The following is a 25,738-nucleotide window of genomic DNA, read 5'->3' on the forward strand; positions in this document are numbered from 1 at the left end:
AATACGAAATGAAACAGTCGTTAACCTCCGTTATCACGGGCTATATATGTATAACTGTTGTACATGAACGAATAAATTTACCAGTGGTAACATATAAAATTAAACGTGGGCATATGGTTTGAATCAAATTCCTACTCACCCCCTTCAATTATAGTATGAACTGCTACACTGTAAAGTGTTTTTTTATCCTCTGCTGCTGAGTGGGAACTGGTCCCGAATTATCTGTCTCGAATTTTATCTCGTTCAGTTGTTCAAAGCCAAGAAATGCACCAAGAGAAATCAACCAGTAGTAATTTGGTGTAATTTGCTTTTTAATTGAACGCTTTTAAGTCACATTGCAACAGAGGCCAATTCAAGTTACTTGAGAGAAAGGTTGGTCTTGTCGTGTGTAAGGATTGCTGTGGAAAGCGAACTAAAGCGACGGTTCCCAGTCCCATGTTGTCTCCGAACCAGGACGAACATGCCCACTCTAAAGATCCGGTGAAGTACGGCGAATTGGTCATACTTGGGTGAGTATGGATATGATTCGATGAAATAAGGTGACGTTAAACTGGTTGTAGTAAGTGGAGGAAGACTGGAGTGTAGCTGTACATGAAGCAGTGTGTAGCTACCTACTTAAAGTGTCCTCATTGCTCCCTGGCGTGATGTTTCTCGTGTCGTGATATTTGTTTATTAATGACACGTAATTTTGTAGTTTCCTCACATTGTAATTAATCAATATGATTTTCCCTCCATTTTCATAGTACAAGTATGAAACGTAATAATATGTCTAACTTCACGTCATTTCACTCCACATCACAGTCCATGCTACACCAGATCTCTAAGCTCATGTGTGAGTAATAGTGTAAAATTAACACAGCCCAGTGGCAGGCTACTATCATGCAGCATATTGCAGTTCCTGGGTTCTTCTGTGCGCCTTCTGTCCGTTCATGATTTTTTAAAGATTTAGTTTAGGACTAATGCTGTCTCCGTTTATGTTCTAGAGAGGTATTAAAGTATAATTCGTTCTGAAAGCCTCATCCACCCCCCGGCATGCCTTGCGTTGTGTGCCGGTTTACCTGCCAGATAGCCTTGACCATGTGTAGCAGTACATGTGTGTCTGGGTTGAAGTGGTAATCAGCAGCTAATCTGCATTCCCTGGCTAGATTAGAACGGTGGAATAGCCAACTGGGTAATCTCAGTGTAATGGTGCTGTTCATTCAGATGATGCCGGTCAGTTCTTTTCCTTTTTAGATGCCAGGTTTTATGAAACATATGCACATGTGCCCATCATCATGTTGATGGACTGTCATGCTCTTGTATGGGTGATTCACCAGCTATATTTCACTTAGCAACAGTCTTCACTTTGGTAGGTCAGCATGAAAGCTCAGGAGAGGAAAAGGAATTTGAATATTTCATTGTGTGTGTGTGTGTGTGTGTGTATTGTGTGTGTGTTTGGGGAGGCAGGTTCTGCTGCATCTCTCTTTGTGTTGCCTGACTGTGCAATGCTGAACTGGCACATTGACCACCATGGACACAGTCATCACTGCTGCACCAGTATTCCCTGCAAACCAGGCAGACTTTTTTTTTTCTTACAAAGCTGACTCAAGCAACTCAAGAGCACATATGTAGGAATGGCACACGTATCAGAGAGTCAATACAGTGTCTGCATGTTCAACACCTCCACTAAAATGGTTGTCTGTACAACCTGTCATTTTGTTACCGCAGCAGCACAAATGTAGTTGCGGTTTCCCCGAAGATCTCATGCTATTTGGCGATTGGAGACAGGGAAGTTCCCTAAGCTAATAAATAGTCAAATAAAAACAACAAATGGCATTATTTTACGCATTATCTCTAAACAATATCAGCGATGTCAGATAGCAGCAGTTTGCACTGCTGACCTGTGGAATTGGCCTCGTATTAAAATGAGTAGATCTGAGGCCTTTTCATAGACAGCTCTGGAGAGGGGCTATTTTTTGTAAGTAAGTTCTCCGTGATTGCACAAACACACTGTGAACAGTGAGCAGTGAATTTCTACTGCGGTGAAATCTATTAATAATGCCTTTCATTGTTTTAGACTAAGACGTAGGTTTGAATTATGATCCAGTTAGGGTAGTCAGCGGTCAGTTTTGTCCTTAGTCATAAGTAGGCCTAGATCTTTCAATACTGAGTTTTCATAGACTTACATAAACATTTTATAACATCTCAGTCCCCAAAACAAAAAATGTAAGAATGGGCTCAGAAGATTACATTTGGTAAGAGAACAGTAGAATTATAGTTATGCCCATTAAATGAATTCATTCTTTAGAGTAATAACTGGTTGAAGATTGTCAACTTTGGTCTTACAGAGATATTATTGTGGATTCTGACAAATTTATTGCATATCCTGCTATATCCTTTAATGCAAAGTCATCCTGCAAATAAATTTGCAATGACTATGGCTGTGCGTACTTATTGAAGCTATTAAGCTATTTGCCTGGCAGCCTGAATGGCTCCAGCGATAGATGAGCTAAAATAGACAAAAGATGGCAGCTGTGACAAGTGCCTTCTCTCAGTCAATTGGAGTGTCAAGTATGTGTGCCTTTCTTTAACTGAAGTGGGGAAGGGGGGTATTTTTTTGGTAGTTAAAGCATAATCTATGGGTGAAGTGTTTTATAATTGAAATAAGATTTGAACCAAAGCCAAAATTTGTGGACAGAATAAAACTGCCCACATATAGCCCAGCTAAAAACCTGTTGTATGCCTGCTCAACATCCAGGTGAGATATGTAGTAATGATTGGATTATCCTCCATTGCACTTTGCACACTGTGCAGTAGAGAATATGCTCGGCCTTTGATAAAGATACTGCATCGGGCAGTATAGCAAGGCATGTTGGCCCTACCATTAAGTTTTGTTTTTGAACATTCTCTGATGCTCTAATTTCCACTTGCAGATCATTTAAAAAAAAGTATTCCTATCCCTTCCAAGCTGATAAGAGAGCAAAATGCAAAAGCTTCTTAATGACACATTTAATTATATCCTAAAGATTCTGTTGGTCGATAAAATGATCAGTAATAGGATGAAGAAAGGTTGGTCTTATGTTTTCAGACACCAAAAGAGACTTGGATAGTCATGATGTTTGTAGACCATGTAGTGGCTATTATTTCTGCCAGGGGGTATAATTTTACAGTATTTATTCCGAAAGCAGTGGACGTCACAGATTTGTGGGAAAAGTTTTTAATAAGGGCAGTGAATATTTTAATAGTTTAAAATAGGGTATGTGCAAAACTCTTGGGGATGATTTTGAAAATGCAGACTCAGCCTAGTTTAGGACTAAAGAGATTTTTGGTGGTGAGTACATTAAGAGAGAAATTAAATCCATAACTAGACCTGATCTGTGTCACGAACACTAGCGCACTCGAAGACGTTGTGTAGACTGACCAGACTCCTGACTGGCTGGTAATCTAATGTGTGTACATCCCACTTATAAAGGAGGCATCCAGAACAGTAGCCCAGTGGAAACAATTAGGTATTTAACACATGGATGTCATTGGCTTGTAGCCAGTTAGGTAATGTTATGCACGTCTGTCATTGGCTCGTAGCCACACATCTGACAAGTAGAGTAAGCCTATAATCACTGTTACCATTAATGATAGTGCATTTCACATGGTATTGCTTCAAAAATATGCAGAGGTTGTGTGAAACATCTTACATCACAGGCTCAGGGAGACATAAGTATCCAATGAGAATCTGTTTTATTTTTTTGTTTTGTTTTTTTCCAGAAAAGCTCTTTGATTTGATCTATCCCTAATCTATCCCTACGTCACCCAGAACAGAGATGCGTCACACTTTTAAAATATACCATGAAAAATGCCCAGTGATTGTAAAAGACAATTTAACAACAGCTCTTTAACAGTGTATGTGACATACAGACCTTGTGTAAAGTTAAATAGAGATAGACATTGCTCCACATCCGGTTCCCTCATTGGAGTATAGTCTGACTCTTCAATTTATGCCCGCTCTCCAATAAGATTTGATTTGTAAGATTTTCTCCACAGCATAACAACACATGAACTTATTCCCAGGTAGTTCCTGGAGTTGAGTGAAATGGCTGAAGTGGTTGAATAACCCTTACCTTTTGTTTAGGGATTGTGTGTGTTATGTTTTTTTCTCCTGCTGTTGTCCAGGTATAATGGCTCTCTCCCTGGCGGAGACCGGGGTCGTAAGAAGAGTCGTTTTGCCCTGTACAGAAGAGCCAAGGCTAATGGAGTCAAACCCAGTACTGTCCACATCCTTAGCAACCCACAGGACAGCAAGGTGTGTGTGTGTGTGTTTCCTCAGTTTGGCAGGACCATTCAAGCAGTATGGAGCAAAGTTTAAGTTTAGCTTATATTGTTGCCAGACTATCATCAGCATGTCTGAATGTATGCTTTTTAAAAATGTGTGTATTTTCAAGACCCCAGAACTACCATGTCATATTGAAGCGGAGGATTTGTTGGTGTTTTTCAGGCAGTGAACAGCCGGGGGCAGCATAGTATCTCCTTCACTCTGTCCAGAAACCAGACGGTGGTGGTGGAATATTGCCATGATGAGGACACTGATATGTTCCAAGTGTGTAAATAGTGTTGTTTACAGCTATAACAAAGAATGACAATATCAAGGCAGTCATTTTAAGAGAACGATGATAACTTCAGCCAAGTTTTCTGAGATTAACACTTAGGGAACACAACTGGACAGCCCCAGAGAAAATACAGGGGGTTTAAATGAATGTAATTCCATAATTACAGGTGTAGTCATTAAGTAACAGAGGTTAAGATAGTGTATTTAACATTTTGGAAGGAAGCGTTTTCTCTCTCTCTGTTTTCTCTGTTAAAGAATGTGGTCTTCTGCCCCAGATCGGTCGCTCCACCGAGAGCCCCATTGACTTTGTGGTGACAGACACAGCAGGAGGGTCAAAAGAAAGTGAACACTCGTCTTCCTCCCCCAGCACCATTTCCCGCTTCGCCTGCAGGCTGGTCTGTCAACGCAACCCCCCCTACACCGCTCGCATCTATGCAGCTGGCTTCGACTCCTCCAAAAACATCTTCCTCGGGGTGCGTCCTAAAACGAGACTGAGACCGTCTGTGCATTGCCTGTGCCTCTGCAGAAGTCGAGCTGAATGATCACAGACGCTTACCTCATTTTATTTATATACTTGTGAACCTCTTTTGCTGATGCACCAAGTAATTTGTTTGTTTAGATCATTTTTCCTCGTTTTTTTCCCCCCTTTTAGGAAAAAGCAACCAAATGGAAGAATCCAGATGGTCACATGGACGGGCTCACTACCAATGGGGTGCTGGTGATGCACCCTCAAGGCTTCCCAGAAGAGTCCAAACAAGGCACGTGGAGGGAGATCTCTGTGTGTGGGGATGTGTACACTCTGAGGGAGACCAGGTCTGGCCCCATCCGTGGACAGCTGGTTAGTATCAGTATATGTTGCTGACACACTGCAGTATGTCTAGCAACAACTACGCAGGTGTGAAGGTCCAGAATATTTATTTTCTTTCTCAAGAACGCGTCCATATACTCTGAACGACCACTTACATCCCAGTAACTAAATCTGTTTGCCTGAATAGGAATGAACATAGGAACATAAGGCTGTAATGTGTCAACACTGAAGTGTGACTTTGCACCAAAAACAATGCTGTAAATGATCTCAGTAGCATTAACATTGTAAACATCATATTTACCCATCCCAAACTGAGAGACTGCTGAAGACTGTCATCAGCAGATTTCACTTAGATAAAACTGACACTATGACAGACGTACTGACTCAGAGACCTAATTATGCATGTGCAGGCACTTTTAAAGACTGAATGTTTAAGTGTGAGTGTGTGTGCGCTTATGTGTGTGTGCGCGTGTGTTTGTGTGTCTGTGCGCGTGTGTTTGTGTGTGCGTGCATGTGTTTTTGTGTGCGTGTGTGTGTGCGTGCGTGTGTGCGTGCGTGTGCGTGTGTGTGCAGTATATGTACAGTATGTGAAGTATAAGTGAATGCAGCACTGATGTGAATGTTGATAGTGGCACAGAGACTGATAATATATCGCTCACTTTTATGCTTGGGTGGAGAATATAAATGAGTGTTTGTATGCGTTGTTGTATGTGGGTGTGTATTGTGTGGGTTTTGTAGCAATAGGGTGATTCACATGATAATACATTGTTCAAGAAACAATGTTTTGTTTAAACTGCTAACACAATCTTATGATATTTGCACTCAAGTACAGATCCATCCCCTTATCAACCATGCTCCTTTTTGTGAAACTACAAATTTTACCCCGTTTCAGTCTCTCTGGATTCATAACTCTTATCACTCTTCTCATTTCTAAATGTGTTTCTTACATTAATGAACTGTGACAGCAACAGAGAGCTACAATTCAGGGTGCCAGTTACCTCAAAATATTCTGTTAAGGCAGAACTTAACTGCTTTCACAGTTCTTTGTCATTTTACTTGAATCATACCTGTACATGTGGTTCTGTGGTATTTATGTTGCGTTGGGTGTGTTGACAGGCTCGTGGGGAGAGCAGTGCCCTGCAGGACGGCTCTCTGGTGGACCTGTGTGGTGCCACGCTGCTGTGGCGTACGGCTGAGGGTTTGCTGCAAGCGCCCACCCTGCGTCACCTTGACGCCCTGCGTCTGGAGCTGAACGCCGCCCGTCCCCAGTGTCCCGTTGGCCTGAGCACGCTGGCATTCCCCAGTCTGCCACGCAGCCACAGTTTAGAAGAGCGCCAGCCCTGGGCGTACCTCGCCTGCGGGCACGTCCACGGCAGACACGACTGGGGCCAACGCCCCGAACGCCACCGGGACCGACAGGAGGGGGCCAGCGGGAGCTCGGGCGGGCGCAGGGAGTGCCCCCTGTGCCGGTCTGTGGGTCCGTACGTCCCCCTGTGGCTGGGCTGTGAGCCGGCGTTCTACGTGGACGCGGGCACTCCCACTCACGCGTTTGTGCCCTGCGGTCACGTGTGCTCGGAGAGGACAGTCAAGTACTGGGCAGAAACATCGCTGCCCCATGGAACGCACACCTTCCGCCCTGCCTGTCCCTTTTGCTCTGCACCTCTGAGTGGGACCCCGGGTTGGGTTCGCCTCATTTTCCAAGGACCAATAGACTGAGTGGGTGGCCATAGATGGAGAGGAGGTGGGGTTTTTCCTCCAGAGGCTGTACTGACGTCAAACCTTTACTCAAAGGCTGATTACGTGAGCGTGTGTGTGTGTGTCTGTTTGTCTGTCTGTCTGTGTGTGTACTGAATACTTCAGTGTTTGAGCCAAGAAAGCTACAGTATTATCAGTCCTCAAAACTCTAGAAGTTTTACTCTTTGGAGAAGCTGTCTCTTACCAAACACAAATACATGGACATGCTTAGAATGAACTGTAATGATCCAACGATGATCACGGTGATAATGCACAGAACATGTTTAGTATAATACAAATGCAAGCAAGCAAGCAGAATGAAAGATTAAGAGACTTACCACAAATTGGAACAGAAGAGAAACTGAAAATAGATTGTTTGCTTAAGATAATATTGAACAGTTAAATTATGCTGTTAGGCAAGTTTACGAGTCTAACTTGTGTATAGCCAGGGTGATATCTAACATCTCTCCTCTCTCCATTCTCTTTGCTTATAGAGAAGGGCCCAAAAATAGAAACAGTGCCAATGGGTCAGGAGTCCATGTACATTGTTGAGGGGAAGTGTCTGTCTTCTTTTGTAATCTTTTACCTTAAAAGTTGGTAGTGTAGAGTTCTAGTTCTGCTCATCTGAAGTGTTTTTTGGGAAGAGACACTCTCTCTCTCTCTCTCTCTCTCTCTCTCTCTCACACTCACACACACACACACACACACACACAGAGGCAAACCTCTGTCTTCTATGCTTTAAAGTGACTATATTGACTAAAAGTCTTGACCAATATCTAGTATTTAATGACTCAGTGATGAAGATTTTAATGATGTTCTTAAAGGTGCCATACCCCCATTGATTTGATTTGCTTGGCTTGGATATTACATGATTTGATTTGTTTTGGTTTGATTTGATTGGCTAGGACAGATGCAGGGCATACACTAAAAACACCTGCTCCTTACTCTCTGTTTGTCCATCCATGGCCACCTCCGATCCTCTCTCACCAGGGAGATCTCTCCCAGTCAACACACACAAATACACACACACACACACTAGCAAGAACACACTTCCTTATAACACACCTCTGAAGCAATAAAACAGCTCAGCGTGAGGCTGAAGCCTTACTGAGCGATGCAGTGGTTTAAGCCATGGACTACCAGCCTACAACTCAAACAGAGCATGGCTACACGTGACCATCAGTGACGGCCTCAACCAGGTCATTATGTAGCTCTCCTCATTTCCCTTTTTTTATTCTATCTTGTAATGGGTTTGTTTGTTTGTTTGTTTTGTTTGTTTTGGTTCGTTTTGTGTTTTTTTAGCGTTTAACTGATAGTTAAAGTTGTAGCTGCAGTAGTTATGATAGTTGAAAGAGTCAAGATGTCATATTTTTCTAGATGATTATTGTATTACTAAACTTTGACCGTAGGTCAGATTTTTTTATATATGAAAATGTTTTGCATATAGCATTATATGGTTTGTGTGGTTGAGTGTCTGTGTGTGTGTGTGTGTGTGTGTGTGACTGTGTGTGGGTGTATAAATATACATATATAAATATATATATATGATGTATGTTAGTATAATTTGAATTCTGGATAACCCACTGATGGTTACAGATGCCACACTGTGTCACATTCCCTGATACCATACCACGTGAATTCCTTCTCTCTCCAGACACATTTAGCAGTCTAATGAATGTACATTCATATGAGTACGGTAGCTAGGATCTCCGTTTTCTCTGGTGCTATTGTTCATATGATGTGATTCCTCTATATTTATATATGACCGTCACTGCACTCATACAAAGGTTTTGATTGTCTAAATAATAGTGTATGATGACACGAGAGCATACCTCCACCGGTTAAAATCCTCACTTGAGCACACACACACATATGCATACACACACACACATACAAACGCACAGACACGCAGAGAAACGCACACACGTTGCCCTAAATTAGACACTTAGCGACATAATAAAACTGGACACTCTGCCGGGCTGGTTATTGCAGGCAGATTAATGAGTTTACAAAAGTAGCTCTATTTTACCTCACACCTAGTACAACAGACCTCAGCTTTCAGATTTCTACTCACTCAAGTTACAGAAACAAACTACTAATAGTCAGTCAGTGTGTTAGTTTATCATGTAAATATGGTCTGGTGGTTATGTTTTCTAATTCTGTTGAAAAGAAGTTGTATGGTTTCATTAAGACAGGTGCCAGTAGTAGTATGCATTCTTTATTTCTCTTGTGTAGAAGTCATAAAAATGTTTGACAGACTATTTTGTTTTTTTGTCTATGAAGAAACCCATTTCTTACCGCGATGCTGATTTCACCTCACCGACACTGAGCTCCATTGCACAGAGCCTGGTGGTTAATGGCCTAAATAAGGAAAAAGTTCCAGTGCCCTGTGTTCAGTACTGAGGTGCAGCGGGGGGGATTTTTTTGTAGTGCTACAACATTTTACACGTTTTCCGTACAATGCCACAGTAACAGCTGTTGGGTCCTCATTGTGAGTCTGCTGTGGGGGTCCAGCATTTCCATTTCCCTGTGCTGACTGATTGTTGGAAAGCTCAGGTTTGCTCAAAGTCAAAGTTTACAGTTTTCTCCTGGTTTTGTACCTCCGTACACGCTGCTGACAGGGCTAGATGATTGTGTGCCAGTATGTCCGAAATCACATTCCCTTCTACTCTGGTTTCTCAATACAGGGTCTATTTAAGATGTGCAGTTTAACCGCATCTGATTCAGTGTTTCCCTTAAAATGTGTGGTCATGGATTTATAAGATGATTTTGAAACCATCAGAGTCTATCAGGTTTGTTTCTGTTAGCCACCATTTTCAGGTATTAGAATCAATGAGTTGATGAGGAGTCTCTGTTTAAATGGAACAAAGGAAGGATGATATTTATGACCAAGAATGGTGAAGACATTAATAAGACCAGAGATCTGTTACACTGTCTCTAGTATGGGCCCGTTCTATTTGGACAACTGAACACTGGGTTTAAGCTTAGAATATCGATAACATTTTTATTAGCTGTTGATAACAGCAGAACGTTGTTTCCAGTTTTAGAGGGTCTTGACCATAGCACTGTCGATTTAGTTTTACTTTCGCTCCAGAGACCAAGCACGGGCTGCACACATTTACACTGAAAACACTAGCAGAAATGTGCATACTCAAGAGTACACTGACAATCACTAGTCAATAAAGAAAGTATTGCCCAAAATACATTATGAAAAGTGTTCTGTTTTTTTTCTGATTTTGTTCAGATGTCTTACATTTTAAGTACCACCATCAAACAATAAATCAAACACCTCTCTTATATTCAGCTTGTTTTCCCTTCTTTTCTCAAAAATGATTGTGGATCAAATGACTGCAGGAGATGCATAGTACATGTCACTTAGAAGAAAGCACTATTCGGGGGGGGGGTATATGTGATATCTGTAATTAGCTTGCAGTGGAGACGAGGTTCTTCTAAATTAAAAAACTAAAAAAACGGACCATGGATGGAGGCAGGATTGATCTGTATCAAAAGACTAAGGACAACTCCTTGAAAGAGTCACGTGTTTATATCATTGACTGTGAACAAACTTTCACAAGATGACAATAGCATCAGCATTGTACAGATTATGAGGATGCATAGGAAGACACTTGTTAGTTTTTGAAACAGTCTGCCAAAATATGCTGACGAAATATGCTGAATTTTCTTTTTTTGTGTGTGTGTCCATGTCGGTCCTTAAAATATCTGTTTGTTGAGCCAACAGCATCAGGCTTCAGCATATCTCATATAAAAAGTTTCTGTATATGCCCATGTATGATGTAGTATAATTCATTAAGCAAAGTGCTCTATGGTCATGAGTAGAGGATTAGAGCAAAGCAGGACATTAACTGTAAACTATACATTTATTTGGTCACACCACTCACCAACAGTGATAACATTCAGTGAGGATGACCCACAAGCTCATTCGTCAGCTTTTTCAATTTTTTCTTGTGTGTGTGTGTATGTGGATGCACTTGCAAGCACTAATATGAAACCAGCAGTTTAATGGTCCACCTTTTAATCTGTTGTAAAGATCTATTAATCATAACAGCCTTTTCTTAACGATGTGCTCTCTCTCTCTCTCTCTCTCTCTCTTTCCCCTAAATTAAGAATGCAGCAAGCCAATTGGCTGATAGAGTTCTTGCCAATTATTACAATATTGGTTTGGTTAATGAATTGTGAAATGACTCACACCAGCTCACTAATTTAATAATGGTGCTGAAGAGCATTACCTTAACTGAACTGCAATGGATTACTGCCATGTAGTACTGCTTTTCTCTATTATTAACTTCAAAAAGTGCTTGTCTTGAGGTCAAGCATGTTTCTAGAGGGTCCTTTATCTTTTAAAAAAGAAAAACTGAATAACAATCATTTTTACAAATGGAATTTGGACATAAAATGGGAGGCATTAATAAGAAGAAGCATAAGAGAACATTGTATTTTTAATAACAAATCCCATACAACAAAAAATGTTTATTAGTGTTTTGGTAAAAATGATGTAAACAAATCACACGGCTGTATTATTGGGTAAATACTTTTGATAAAAATGTAATTAGTTATTATCTGAATGGTTCAATGAGATTTAAATGTCTTTTTTCTGGATACCTTTGAATTTTATCAATATTAGTACACATATAGGTCATTAAATGTTTCCTATATATGACTTGGAGATACAGCCCTTTCTAATTGATCAGACTGAATATAAATTCACTGAAGATCAAACACAGTTAATTTTGGCCCGTTTTGTCTGGTGTAGCTAATCAAATATTAATGCAAGTTGTGCGTTGCCGACGTTCTGATAAGCTATATGTCTTGCTATGTACACTTTAGGTCGCTTTAGGGTTGAAATCTTTAAACAATGGATTTGTTGAAACAATGGATTAGTTACTGCAATGAAAGGAAAGGATATAAGAAGGTACAGTTTATCAGAGAGAATACAGAAAGAAAGAAAGAAAGAAAGAAAAAGAGAAAGAAAGGACTATAACAGCACAAAGACAATAGTGATAACAGTATGGACTGAGTGTGTGAGTAAACAGAAAGAAGGAGAACAGTGGTCTGCGTTTCAATATTTTGCTCCATGACAGTTTAACTTGTTGTTGGTGGTGGTCTGTAGAGGATATGTCCATAAATGTTTTGTGCTGATACACATCTTTTTACTAATGCAGATACATGTAATTTTTTTGATCAACAATACCTTGAAATTTTCATTAGCCCAGCTAGTTTTAAAGAGCGTTTCTAAATAAACCATTTGGGATTAAATCATAGGGGAGAGTACTTGACAACTTTACTAGCTTGATAACAAAGGAATAAAATGTATTACATAATTCTGAAATAACAACATTGGGCCTAATAGTAATGAGGAGAACACTCATTATACTCACTATAATTACAGTTACTACATTACTGTTACTTCTTACTGTTACAAAATACAATTTGTCATTACATTTGTCATGAAGCAGAAGTGAGGCTAGATGCAAGTGCAGGTGTAATTGATTACAGATCTCAATCCAGAAACAAAGTCAAGACCAGGCAGAGTTTGGTACACAATAAACAGGACACTAGGGATAGGATTATGAATTAGAATCTGTTAAAAGGAAATGTTCGGTGTCAGAGCAAGCGAGCCAACCAGCGGTGTAATCATCTAATTATGTAATAATTGATCGGCGGATAAAAACGAAAGCTGATTGGTGGAATCAACCTGTAATCTTTATTTAGAGCAGCTCAAAGCCTGAGGCATGCAACATCAAATCTTACGGTTGGTTCCCCCGACTGCGAGAGGAACGGCCTGAGAGACCGTAACGTCTCAAATTGGATCGGGGAGGGTGGGACGGCAGATTGCTAACGACATCGACAACTGGACTCACCTCATCCAGTCAGACGCCGTTTACTTCTACTGCTCCCGGGGGCAATGTAATATTTACAGATGAATTACAAATCGGGTAGAAGATGAAAGGAATCGACTGGAGCCAAGCTAAATATGCCTCACAAGGATGAGACGGGCTAATGCGACAAACCACTTGGAGAAAACGGGGTTACTTATTTGGCTTACTTCTCTTTTTTGCTATGTGAGAGAGCAGTCACCGCAGGTTACGCTGCGGAGAGTCGCCTTGTTGGGGGAGAATGGGGACCGTTGGAACAGCTTTGTCCTTCTCAGTGAAAATACATTAATTGCATTATTGATTAGGCCACATTTATGTGTGTGTGTTTGTATTTTTTTTTTAATTAAAAGGCAACTGGTGTATTTGAAGCAGTCTGTGAGTTTTGGAGGAAAATGTAAAAAACAAACAAAAAAAGTTACAGTTGTCAGAAGTCTCCTCAGTATATCCTGATCGAGAAACAGATTATATATTATAACGCCAAAAAAGTTTATAAACTGTATTTCACGTTGGAAAAATAACACAAAATAGTATGCTATTTGGACTTAAACACAGAATATCTGACTACCTCATCTGATAACAAACTGAGGGAGACATTGACTAAATGTGGCCTTAGTCTACTCCAAATGCATGTTCCTTGCCTTGGCAGACAAGCAAAGATAGTTAGCCTAATTAATAGCGGTTCGGCTATCAGTTAGTATCTCTACGCTGTCATTAATTAGGGTGGCGCAGTGGGATTTCACGTCTTGGGACACGCTTGAAAACCTTTTGTGAATGCACATAAGTGTCTCCCTCTCAAAAGTGAGATTTGACGTTTCACCATGATCGTGAATGGTGAAGATTGAACTGACATATCGGCAGCTCTAGTAACGCACTTGTAATGATAACATCAGAGGAATTCAGAGGTAGGTTTTTTTTTATTATTGATAATGATCGTCGCTCGGACCAAACTCAGTCGCATAATGATAATTACAAAGAGACACAAAATGGTAAACGTTATCAATTTGTGAATAAGTAGAACTGACATTTTTTATGGTAAACCAACAGTGCGACAATATAAGACACAGCACTAACACTTGCCTGCTCGTAGGCCTACTCATCATGATTATGATCATAAGCATGTAAATATAATGTAATACGATACATTGTTACCAAAACATGTATGATTATATATGGGTTATATTTAATTACCGCCATACTGTCAGTGAAAGTGAAATTGAGTTTTTTGTTCGTTTGTTTTGTTTTGTTTTGTTTAATGTGAACCTTTGTCTTACTTTCATGATGCAGAAAATAAATCGGCCCAAATGCGGAGCGAGCTGAGGATAGCGTCATGTAATCGGAGCCTTCCGGATTATCTCCTTAATATCTTGAAGGGGGGTGGTCTAACAATTAATTATTCTGCAAGGTAATTATCTCTGAGCGGATACGGAGCAACCGATAGACAGGATTTGTGTTTTGTAACAGATTGAGGACAAAAGAGCCAATGCCGAAATGACGTTAAACTTTCAGACAGTTCTGCTGCATGTCCGAAAGAGGAGTCTATAAACTCAACATTTCAAATTCAACAAAGTAAACAGGAGCAGTACGCTTCCGTTCAGAAGCAATGGCTTATTTTAGGTCATGGACCTTTCTTTTTCAAATCCAAGTAACAGATTTAGAATAAATATCTGTAGTTATTTTTCTCTTTTAAAAGTGTCATGTGGTATAACTAATGCTGCACTTTACAGTGTCCAAGAATTTGAAGTGAATAATACAGAATAACTAATAAACAGAAAATTAAGTTGTTATATTTTGAACAATATGATTCCTATGGAATAATCAAAATAGCTCTGATTCTGTAATTTCTGGGTCATCCTGAAATGCTTTTCATCTTGCCCTGTTGATTCTGCATGGTCAAGAATATAATTTCCCACAAAATTCTGGTCCAATACAGCATCTTTAAAAATGAAAACTAGACTCGGGGGACAAACTGATAGCGAGGAATTGGTGATTTAGAAAAACCAATTTCAGAAATGGGTAGGCCTATCGTTCATTTTGATTCGGTTTGAATGGGCAGATCTTTCCGAATCATCGCTTTTTGTCATCCCACTATGAAATCTAATTACAGCCGCGATTAAGGCTATGAAAATAGCTAAAAGTGTCAGTAACTGGCAATGCAAAGGGTTTTCTCACGAGTTCACATCTAGAGCTCAAATTTAAGAGGAATCATTCCACAGGAGTTATTTTAAACATGAAATATCCACTGAGTTTTACTAGTCATGTTGGTTAGGCGATACTGGTTCCATTGTCTCTAAATAAGAGATTACAGCATTATCTCTATTGCTAACGCTGTTATTTATCTAGTGAACAGTGTTCTTTGTCTCTCTGTCCCACACGGAGACTACCTGCTTTAAAAACAATTACCTTTTGCAAGAAAATACAGGCCATCTACAATGGAAACTGTGCGTATGAATGGACCCCATGTGCGTCTAATGACAGTATAATGTCCTGAAACAAGGCGTGTTGTCATTACTGCTTATTCTGTGTGCTGTTGTTGGGGAGGGGGGGTGTTAGCAAGAACAGTTGATTGCCATAGTGTTCAATATGTCACAGGGAAATAACCTATCAGTTTTTGAAAACCTGTGTGGGAAGGAAGTCGTTTCTGAGAGACAGTTACATGAAATGAAGTTTTTTGGTCCTTCTTCACTTTCTGGTAGAGCTGTTTATATTAATCCAGAGATTCATTTTCAGATTTTAAGCCTCCCCTCAATATTCAGTTGCAGATTTATACCTATAGCATTGGTATTTATGCCCCTCACAGCAACACTCAGTAAACAGAGTGGAGAGCGGACTGCCTTCAGCCGCACACAGCTCCGTGTATGGAGGCCTTGTTCGCTAGGACGCGCTATCCGGATGTCTTTATGCGCGAAGATATAGCTCTCAGAATATGTCTAACGGAGTCCCGTGTGCAGGTAAGACAGAAAAAGTATGATCTTTATTCCATAGTCACATGGGTTATGGGAATCTAATGCGTCCATTAATGATTCAGGAAACGATTGCACACAGACGAATTCCTAAAATTCATCATAGGTCCTCTGAAGACTCGGACAATTTGGGAGGACAGCATTAACTTAGTCTCAAGCAGTCCTGAGCTCCTCCACTGAAACTGAATTCATCGATAAAATGCAGAGGCGCTATCATTTCTATCATGCCATGCGACAGAACTTTATAAGAAGTTTACCTTGGTAGTGGATTCGTTCGATGCCTTGTTCATTTCGCTTCGAATTTCTTGTGCTTGAGTAACATACAGCTAAAGACATTTAAAGCGGAGTAGCATTTCTAATTTATTAACAGCATATGTTTGTTTTAATTCTTTACATGCAGTCAAACCTCTCGGAAGAGTCTGATACAATATCGTCTTGCAGGTGTGGTTCAAAAACCGCAGAGCGAAGAGTCGCCAGCAGCAGCAGTAGCAGCAAACACGAGTCAGTTCACAGAGCAAGAGTCGGTCACTTAAGAAAAAAGAGCACCCCTATTGGAGAGCCGAGTTCCGAGATGAGCACAGGTGATCGGCTCACCACCCAAACAAGCAGCTCTACGCGGACTGTTACCAACAGCGCAGTTCTCGACTCCATCTGGAGTCCAGCAAACATCTCTCCACCCTCAGAACCGTTGTCTACTTCATCTTGATGTGGGAAACGACCTTTCACGATTGCCCGTCCTCAAGCGTCCGGATACAGTCATGCATATCCTTACACCACCTCCTACGTCAGTGGGGTGGACTGTCATTTTTACATTGCGTCAGTACATCATGAGTCTCCCGTACCTGGCTCAGGCTTAAATTCTATCAGGTCACACACTGGCAGCGACCACCTGACCTTCCCACCTTCCCTCCCAACGCAAGGGGTGGGGAGGGGCATTAGTGCGCACAGGTGACAGGGGCGACAGGTTTTAGTGCGCACACAGATGGCTTGGATTACAAGGATCAGGGCGCATCTTGGAAATTTAACGTTAGTACAGAGTGCTTGGATTACAAAGTTCAAACGTCGTCGTGGAAATTACAGGTGTTGTGAAACCGCCACAGGGCAAACACTGAATAAAGAGGAGAGAAACACAACGCACTATTCATTGTTCATGACAAACAAATTCGTTGGGATTCTTCAGAGAGATAATGTAAGAGGCTCAATATTTGCCATTATTTTTCAATATTATTATTTTCACTTTCACTGACTCTGCTACTGCTTTTTGTGTCTTAGGAAGCAATCGTAAAATGTGCTGCTTCTTCCTATCTCCAGTGAGAATGAATAAAAACACAACTGTCAGAATTAGAGGCTCCACTCTATACAGAAGACTACAGCATTAAAGGAATTCATCATATGAAAATTCACTTTCCATCATCAACGGCACAGTAAATTGATCAACCCGTGAGCATGTTTTGATCATGAGTGTACAAAACCCATGTTTTTCATTAAAAAAATTACCTAAGACACCGAGTTAAGGGCTGTAAGGAATCTGTATGTCAGAAGAATGAACTTTCCCTGACAGCCCCAAAGCCAAGCCTGTCCCTTTTGCTTATGGTTCCAGGTTCACATGTTAATCACAGCAACCATAGTTTAAGAGATTGTGTGACTCTGAGTGCCCTGTTTTGCATACCTTCTCACAGGTTAGCAAGACAAATGAAAACCAATAAAACAGAGGCGCTCTGCATTTCTAACAAGGGCTGTCAAAATGAGAAAGCATGGAGTGCAGGTGTAGTATATGTAGTGTTATGTTATCTCCATTATCCATTGACCTGTTAGCTCTGCAGTCAGACTGCAAGGGGCCTACTATCATGTAAAAACAGTGCTGTTAGTTTTTTACAAAAGTTTCCCCCACATTCTCAAAAGCAGATAAAAATATGTATTTACAAAGAAATACTTGTGACACACTGTACTCCCCCTCTCTGGTCCACTTTCTGGCTACAGAGTGTGTGTGTATATACATATATTGTGTGTGTGTGTGTCTGTGCGTGCGCGCGTGCATCCGCGCATGTGCATGTGTGTGTGTGTGTAGCATGCATGTACCCCTCTGCTCCCCCACTGTGGGCTACACTCTGCCACCTGCTTTATGCTTAGGACACATGTGGATTACAGATGTCACAGTGGAGACAAACTACAGTAAAGCTGCCACACTGAACCATGTGCATAAGAGGTCGTTAAAGGACATTGTAGCCTTATGGTAGCACGTAAATAACTGTGAATATCATCAATCATGATTAAGCATTCAGAAATCATCATATGAATTACAACTGACCTAGTTAACATAATCGATTTTACTTCCGTTATTGTTACAGCTGTTTGGATAAACACCACAGTTTTGTGACACATTGTAGTCAGTGTACACGAAACATCACAAAGCAATCCTAAATGGAGTTTAAAAAACTTATTGGGTTTGTTATAAGGAACTTAACGCTTTATTCTGGGCTGTTTAAGAGAGGACATATCCTGCTGAAGCAACTTCGAGCAAAGCATTACGGGACATGCAAGCCAGACATGAAAAGGTCAAGAGTGCTGGATCACAGATGTCACCCAAAACTGCACTCAGACAGTGAAAGAAGGATCAGGTGTCAGGAAAACCACCTTTCTCCAAACATAGGTGTAACCAATGGGGGCATACTTTCCCGAGAGTTTGAAGGAGTACATTATACCTAAAATCAACATTTTTAGAGTTTCTGTGTTATAGTTTCATCTGAACCACACACTCGCCGTTGCTCAAACATGTTGTTCCCATTTTTGCCACATGACCTTCCACATAACTAGAGTGTGAAGAAGCAAGTCTGCCTTGTTTAGGCATCACACTTTTACTGGGGTCAGTTTTGGACTCATATACACACATATTAAACATCCGACAAATTCTTGTGTTCAGTCTGTTCTTTTATTGTTTAGAAAATATTTTCACCGCAAGAGGGCACCGTATACAAAAAATTAAACGGGACCGCAGTCAAACAATAATTATTTTTGATCTATGGAAAACGTAGAACATGGACAAGACGAAAAAAAAATCCCAGCCAGCCATCTCTCTCTCTCTCTTTCTCTCAAACACACACACTTGCTCACAGTGTACAAAGTTTGAAAAATCTAGGGTATTAAAACACCCCAAATAAATACATGACGTATTTCTTGAAGACTTGTGCTTAGTCTCCCAATGTCTCTTCCTGCTCGCCATTCCATTCTGTAAAGTAATAACTTTCTCACACTTAAAGAACAAAGTAAATACACAACGTAAGTAGGCTTTATGAAACTACAAATGAGCTGTGTTCTGAAATGTTACATCACATTGAGACCAGGGTAAACATAACTTCATTAAGTCCTCCATACACAACGCTCTGACGTGCTATAGCCGTGCCTTTAATAACTTACTTGAACTCACCAACTGTCGTAAACTTCACTAACTTTACGGCAGAGGGCAGTTTCGAGAACGTTTTCCGGCAGGCAGGAGTAGGGAAGGCCGAAGCTGTTGGGTAGGAGTCGTCCTGGGTTTTGACCAAAGTCGAATTTAACGGATAAAGAGATGGAGTGTTCAAATACAATCTGAAAATCGAGTGCCTGGTTTAAAGACGCATATTACTGTGGATACTTCTGATTTTTATTTTTTTCAGGACTTTAATTTTGCCCTCTGAATGAAGTGGAATGGCTGCAGTGCCGACAGGCCCCAGTAGCACATTGCCAACATCCCCGACCAAAATTACTCCCTTCCCCGGGAATGGGTGCGATGCACTCGGGGAAGGGAGCGATTTGGTTAGTATACTGAATGACTCGGTTACTTCTGACAAAGAACAAGAACAAAAGAATAATGAATGTGAAAGAGACAGAACAAAATCTCCGAAGTACCTGTTCTCTCATGCTCATAACCTCAGTCAAACAACAGAGCAGCAAGTTAACGGCTTAACCTGTTCAACTGAGGATGATTTCAGCCACAGTCACACAGAGAACACTTCTGACGAGCTGACATCGTCTATGGACAACCGTGCCAACCGAACTGGAGATTCAAACAGTAATGACCATCACGAGGACGGACTGTGTTTCACTTGTCACCACCCTCACACGAACAACAATTGCGTTAACGATATGTTCTCTTCGTCGGGAACCGAAACGAGTCATATCCATACAGTTACAGGAGATGCTGAGGACATCAAAGACGTGTATGACCAAGCAAACGTTTTCACAACGTACGAGCCGCCTCTGAACGAAGAGGGCAATTCAACGGCTGGATCCCAGTTATTGGAACCCGTTTCCAAAGAGGCTGCCCAGGCGCCGGTCGCTGAACTAGCCAGGTTAGAACTAAACCGTGAATCTGGGAGTAGCGAGGAGATCCGTTATGTGCGCTACGAATCCGAACTTCAAATGCCGGGTATTATGAGACTGATAACGAAGGATTTGTCTGAGCCCTATTCGATATACACTTACAGGTACTTCATCCACAACTGGCCGCAGCTCTGCTTTCTGGTACGTAAAAGCAGCTGGTGAAAGAACAGCTGCTGCTTCATTGTCCCTTGTGTTTTTGGTCACCTGTGGCATTTCCAGTACATTTAGTGACAAGGCTGCACCGTAGGGCACTGCTATAGCACGTCAGAGCGCTGTGTATGGAGGACTTGATGAAGTTATGTCTACACTGGTCCCAATGCGATGTAACATTTATGAACACAGCTCATTTGTGGTTTCATAAAGCCTACTTGCGTTGTGTATTTACTTTGTACTTGAAGACAAAATAATTACTTTACAGAATGGAATGGCGAGCAGGAAGAGATATTTGGAATTGGAAAGCACTAGTACTCCTCTGTCAATAATGAGTGACCTGAGCCACACACACACACACTCTCCTTAATATAGCACAGCCAACATGCCCTGGAATTCAGTGTATGATGTGAATTTCTGGTGTGCATCACTCAGTGAGGGCTAATGTTTCCCCTCAGGTTAGTGTCAAAAAGTTCTTGGATTGGAGACCTTGCATGAAGCCTGTTAGTTAGTGAGGTATTCTGTCAAATAATACTCTTTTCAAAATGCGATCTTTCAAAAGTCGTTCTTTACCATAGCTGTTTGGAATTCCAGCTGTCAGCACTTTTGTACTGTATTGGAATTCTGCTTAACCACAGACGTAATCAACCGTCTCTGATTTCTCAACTAATTCTTAATTGGTTATTGATTATAGTGTATTATGCAGGTGCATGGATCTCCTATCCTCGCCCTTGAATCTGGAGCCAGTGAGCTCTCCCTTTCCCCTCTCATTTCATGTGGGCGTGCGCCATAGGTGATTTGTAGGGGGATGGGGGGGTGCCATCCCCCTTGTCAGCAAAATGACCAAAATGCATCCCCCTTGTTAACCTGCCATCCTCCTATATACTCTATAGAGTAGAGTCAGTGACCATTTGGCCGTCCTCCCTGTTAAAAAATAACAAATCACCTACTGGCTGTACATATGGCTTGTAACACCGCAACAGTGCATTTGGTGTAGCCAGACCACCAGACTGCTACCTCTCAGCTGTGACTGCAGACAGAGGACTGCAGTGCTGCATAGCATTCATAGGCACATATTTCTACCAGAGAGTGTGTGTGTGTGTGTTCATGAGAAATATAGGATTCACACATCAGTGTCACTTCAGACATCCATACAACTGTAAATACGTGCTCCGTCTGCAGTTTTGCATAACTGTTTGTTGATTCACTGAAAACATGGATATTTTTGTTATAAATAAATCTACTGTCTTCATGTTTGTGCTATATCCCAGGCAATGGTTGAGCAGGAATGTGTGGGAGCCATTGTATGTAAGCTGGATATGCATAAGAAGATGTTCAGACGCGGGTACATTGCCATGCTTGCAGTAGACTCAAAACACCGGAGGAAAAGCATTGGTGAGCTGCCCTCTCTCAAACTCCTGGGAAGGTTCTGGGAGGGTGCATGCCTATGGGGCTGGGTGTAAGCGAATGCTGGGTTTAGGGAAAGCTTCAAGACTGTTTGGACACACTTCCCTTCAGACTCATGTTGTTTCTGTCTTTTTTTTTTTTTTTTTTCTTTTGCTTTGGTTGTTATAGGTACTAACCTGGTGAAGAAAGCCATTTATGCCATGGTAGAAGGAGATTGTGATGAGGTGAGTCAGTTTGAATCCAACACACTTTCACATTAGTGCCTCATTCAGTTCACTAAAAAAACTTACATGTTGGTCATAATTTCAGGTGTAATTAGGGAGAGGATTGTCCTTATTCCTAGACTGGCTTTACAGACCTGAAATTGATAGTTTTGCTAAAGAATTAGAAATTTCATTTAATTATTAGTTCTGAAAAAAGCAAAGAGTAATACAAATGAATACTGGACTTGCACAAAATTGAGAGAAATGTCAGACACAGTAAATCTTTGATAAGGCAAAGGAGTGTTCGTCTTACTAATTCATTCACTTCTTTCTCTCTTTTTATGTATGTTTAAGGTGGTACTAGAGACGGAGATCACTAACAAATCGGCTCTGAAACTCTATGAGAACCTGGGCTTTGTGAGGGACAAACGACTCTTCAGATACTATCTAAACGGAGTGGACGCCCTGCGACTGAAACTGTGGCTCCGCTAGGCTGGTTCACTGGAGCCCCCCCCCCTCCCCCCTCACACATATGAACACACACAGACACACAACCCTCTCTCTCCAGCTTGGGAAATGTTTTCCTATGGTCTCCCCTAACCTTATTGGTGAAATAAGCTGAAAATCTATTTTTGTCTATCTGAAGGACCCAGATGACTAGTGAAAGAGTGAGAGATGACTGTCTCCCCCAGCATATTAGGCCGAAGACCTAATACCCACATAGGACTGTTTGTTTGCACCCTGTTTTGGGTGTTATTGAATTGAAACCATTAACACAAGCAGGACTAGACCCTCATACCTCTAGAGAAAGGACCACCAGGAGGTCCAACTAGAATTCCTCCAAACAGCATTTGAATTAAGATGATGTCTTGGGGGAATAAGCGTGTTTGTGTCCAGATGTGGAATTTATTTTTGTGTTTTTGTTGAGTGGAGTGTGTGTGTGAGTGTTTGGTTGAATGTCTGGTTGTTCACTGTTTTCCTTTTTTTTTTTTTTTTTTTTTTTTTTGAAGTTTTCCCAGAGTCAGTAGTCACTTGACTGTGAAAACATGTCCATAGACATACTTGGGGAATGTCTGTGTAAGTTTGGGGTGCGCAAGGAGACAGCTGTTAGCTGTCACTGTTGAACCTCACCAGAACAAACCTGAATCTCTCAATGCACTATCATCCAGTGGAAACTGTCCAACTCCAGCACAGAGAAGCACTATCATCTTCAAGAGCTTCTGCTGCACCCCTCAACCTCACAGGCAGAGATGAGGTACTTCTGGTTTGGAACCAGAGGGATTTTGTGTGTATTCTGTTCAATGTGAGTGGAACCAGCTTCCTCTCAAATCATTCAATGAACCAACCCTAAGCGTGCGCAGCCAATCAGGGTTAATGGCTTACTGCTAATGGTAATGCCATTGGCTTAATGGCTTACTGCTAATGGTAATGCCATTGTCTTTTTCTTTTTAAACTGTATGGATCAAATCACCATCACAGCAAACTTGAAATGTGGTTGTCATGGTTACCAGCCTGCATGTGTGTGTGCCAGGCTAACTTGCACTTCTGTTTACTGGTGGCTAACACACACACACACACAAATTTACATACATACACACACAGAGCTCAGTATCTTTGTATACTGCTCCTGTTTCACTTTCCCAGTGTGGCAGTAATAACATCAGTATTCTCTATTGTGAGCTGGAGGCAAATTCAGAGTAAGAGTATGGCGTGATAGTCTCCAAAGCTGCTTTCCTCAGACTTATTTTGCTGTGTTAAGCTGATATGTGCACCATCTAAACTGATAGGGAAATTGCAGTGATCCAGTTGATTACCTGAAAGTTGCAGGTCAAATCATTCACATCATGGATTCTTCAGGTACTCAATATTTCATGCACATATTTGAAGTATTCAGTTATAAGTCTTTGTTTTTCGAGGCCTTCAAAGAAAACCATTCTATTTAATCTCTAAATTGTTGCAGTTCTGTTCAGAATGAGAGTGAATTTGACAAAGTTTGAGAACCACTATTCAAAACCGTCCTGTGCCCCCCAGTGACCCTTAGAACAAGAGGCTGGTTTAATCTCAGAGTGCAAGTCAGGAGTTGTCATGCATTTCATTACAGTTAATTATGCATCAAGTATGCCTGTTTCATTTTTTTTGTTCTTGAGTACAAAAATAACACTGAAATGCACTTTGTTTCAGAATTGCTGCTGTGTGTGGGTGTGCGTAGAAGCATTTGAGTGAAGTTACATTCTCTCTTTTGCTAAATTGAAGTTGACAGCTTTCTTATTTTCATGCAACACCTCTTTTGGCCAGTAGGTGGCACAGTATCAGTCTGTTCTCCCAGCCTTACTTGGGCTGCTGCCACATGGAGACGGCTGGGACTTCAAGGGACTGTCCCAGTGCCATGCCTTCAGCATCAATGTGTGTAGGAAGCAAAAACAAAAGAGAGAGAATAGACCTCCTATTGATCTCTTATCAGTTCTCCTTTGTCTGTGTGTGTGTATATCTGGACTTCTGCTCATTTTGTATTTTAGTTACGATTAAGGTAAGAGGGGAGTTGTGCTGTAGGAATATTTGTTTCCGCACTTGTAATACTGACCCTGCGTACCAAGAACAAAACTTTGCCCTGAGGCAAACCACATGACAGTGGGCCAAAGTGGTCCTATAAATGGAACCTGGAACAAACTATTCCATGCAGGATAAAAATGTGAACAGAGAACAAAGTTTGAGCGCCTAGCTTTTAACAGGAACACACAGAGTGAGAGGACGGGTATAAGAGTGACTCATTCAGTCTTCAGGTTTGATGACACCTGTCCGAATACGGTGTCATCAGCGAGAGTGGAACAGACAGGTAACCCAGCTCTCTCTCCCTCTGTACAATGACACCGATCTCATAGCATCATCTATGGAGAAGGGGGGTCCAACACATCATACTCACAAGCCCCTTTGCCTCAGACCAATCACAGGCAAGGGATGTGAGAGGAAGAGGCCTGTTTGCCTTTCCATGGGTAATGCACTGTAAAGTTTGAAACGGTCTGTGATGGTAATACAGTATGAATAATCTTTGAGACCTGCAGAGGTGCTGGTCTGTATGAGCACTGGTTGTGCTGAGGGTTGAGTTTTGCATGTCCAGTCTCCCTCCCTGTTTTGACTTTGATTTCAGTGTGAAAATGTCCCAATATGATCTTTAATTTGATGTGGGGGAAAAAAAAAAAAGTCCAAATAAATTATTTGATTTTTTTTGTACTTGCTGTGGTTCTTTGCCTCTGTATTTGATTTTTGATTTGAACTTACTTTACATGGTTTCACAGAAACAATAATTAACTGATAGAGACACATTAAGAACTGATAAACAGTTTTTTTTCAGATGGATATATCTTTCTTAAAGGTGCATTTATTATTGGGTACTTCATTAAGATCTACATGTTGCACATATATGGTATGATTTATACACAGGTGACACAAAATGCTATAAAACATGGCATTCACCTGAATTAACAGCAAATATACACTTCAAAATGACCACAAGACACACATTAAGTATCTAGTAATGTTGCATATTAATCATAATGCTACAGAATGAGGGAGAGTATTTAGTATGTTACGCTATCCTGGCAGAACAGAAGGGAATGATGAGCTCATATTAGAATATTACACTGTCT

At 41.1% G+C, this 25,738-nt stretch overlaps 2 protein-coding genes and 1 pseudogene across 3 annotated transcripts; all 3 read left to right on the top strand.

Annotated features, from left to right (window-relative positions):
- The first annotated feature begins 222 nt into the window (after positions 1–222).
- LOC115809548 (E3 ubiquitin-protein ligase pellino homolog 2) lies at positions 223–7,496 on the top strand. 2 transcript variants are annotated; one of them, XM_030771249.1, is made up of 6 exons: positions 223–509; positions 4,147–4,280; positions 4,473–4,570; positions 4,855–5,052; positions 5,232–5,417; positions 6,504–7,496. In XM_030771249.1, the coding sequence occupies exons 1-6, from the start codon at positions 436–438 to the stop codon at positions 7,101–7,103; spliced, it is 1,290 nt and encodes a 429-aa protein (XP_030627109.1). In that variant the 5' UTR covers positions 223–435; the 3' UTR covers positions 7,104–7,496. The 2 variants fall into 2 exon arrangements, with proteins under 2 accessions (XP_030627109.1, XP_030627108.1); XM_030771248.1 differs by having other exon boundaries at positions 4,147–4,276; positions 4,469–4,570.
- An 8,303-nt stretch (positions 7,497–15,799) lies between these two features.
- LOC115810212 (homeobox protein OTX2-like) lies at positions 15,800–16,681 on the top strand (annotated as a pseudogene).
- A 2,922-nt stretch (positions 16,682–19,603) lies between these two features.
- LOC115810710 (N-alpha-acetyltransferase 30A-like) lies at positions 19,604–22,586 on the top strand. Its single transcript, XM_030772704.1, has 4 exons — positions 19,604–20,475; positions 21,756–21,879; positions 22,060–22,115; positions 22,449–22,586. Exons 1-4 carry the CDS (start codon positions 19,660–19,662, stop codon positions 22,584–22,586), a joined length of 1,134 nt encoding a protein of 377 aa, XP_030628564.1. The 5' UTR covers positions 19,604–19,659.
- Positions 22,587–25,738: the final 3,152 nt, after the last annotated feature.

Source organism: Chanos chanos, chromosome 4 (genome assembly GCF_902362185.1).
Source record: "Chanos chanos chromosome 4, fChaCha1.1, whole genome shotgun sequence".
NCBI classification, from domain to species: domain Eukaryota; kingdom Metazoa; phylum Chordata; class Actinopteri; order Gonorynchiformes; family Chanidae; genus Chanos; species Chanos chanos.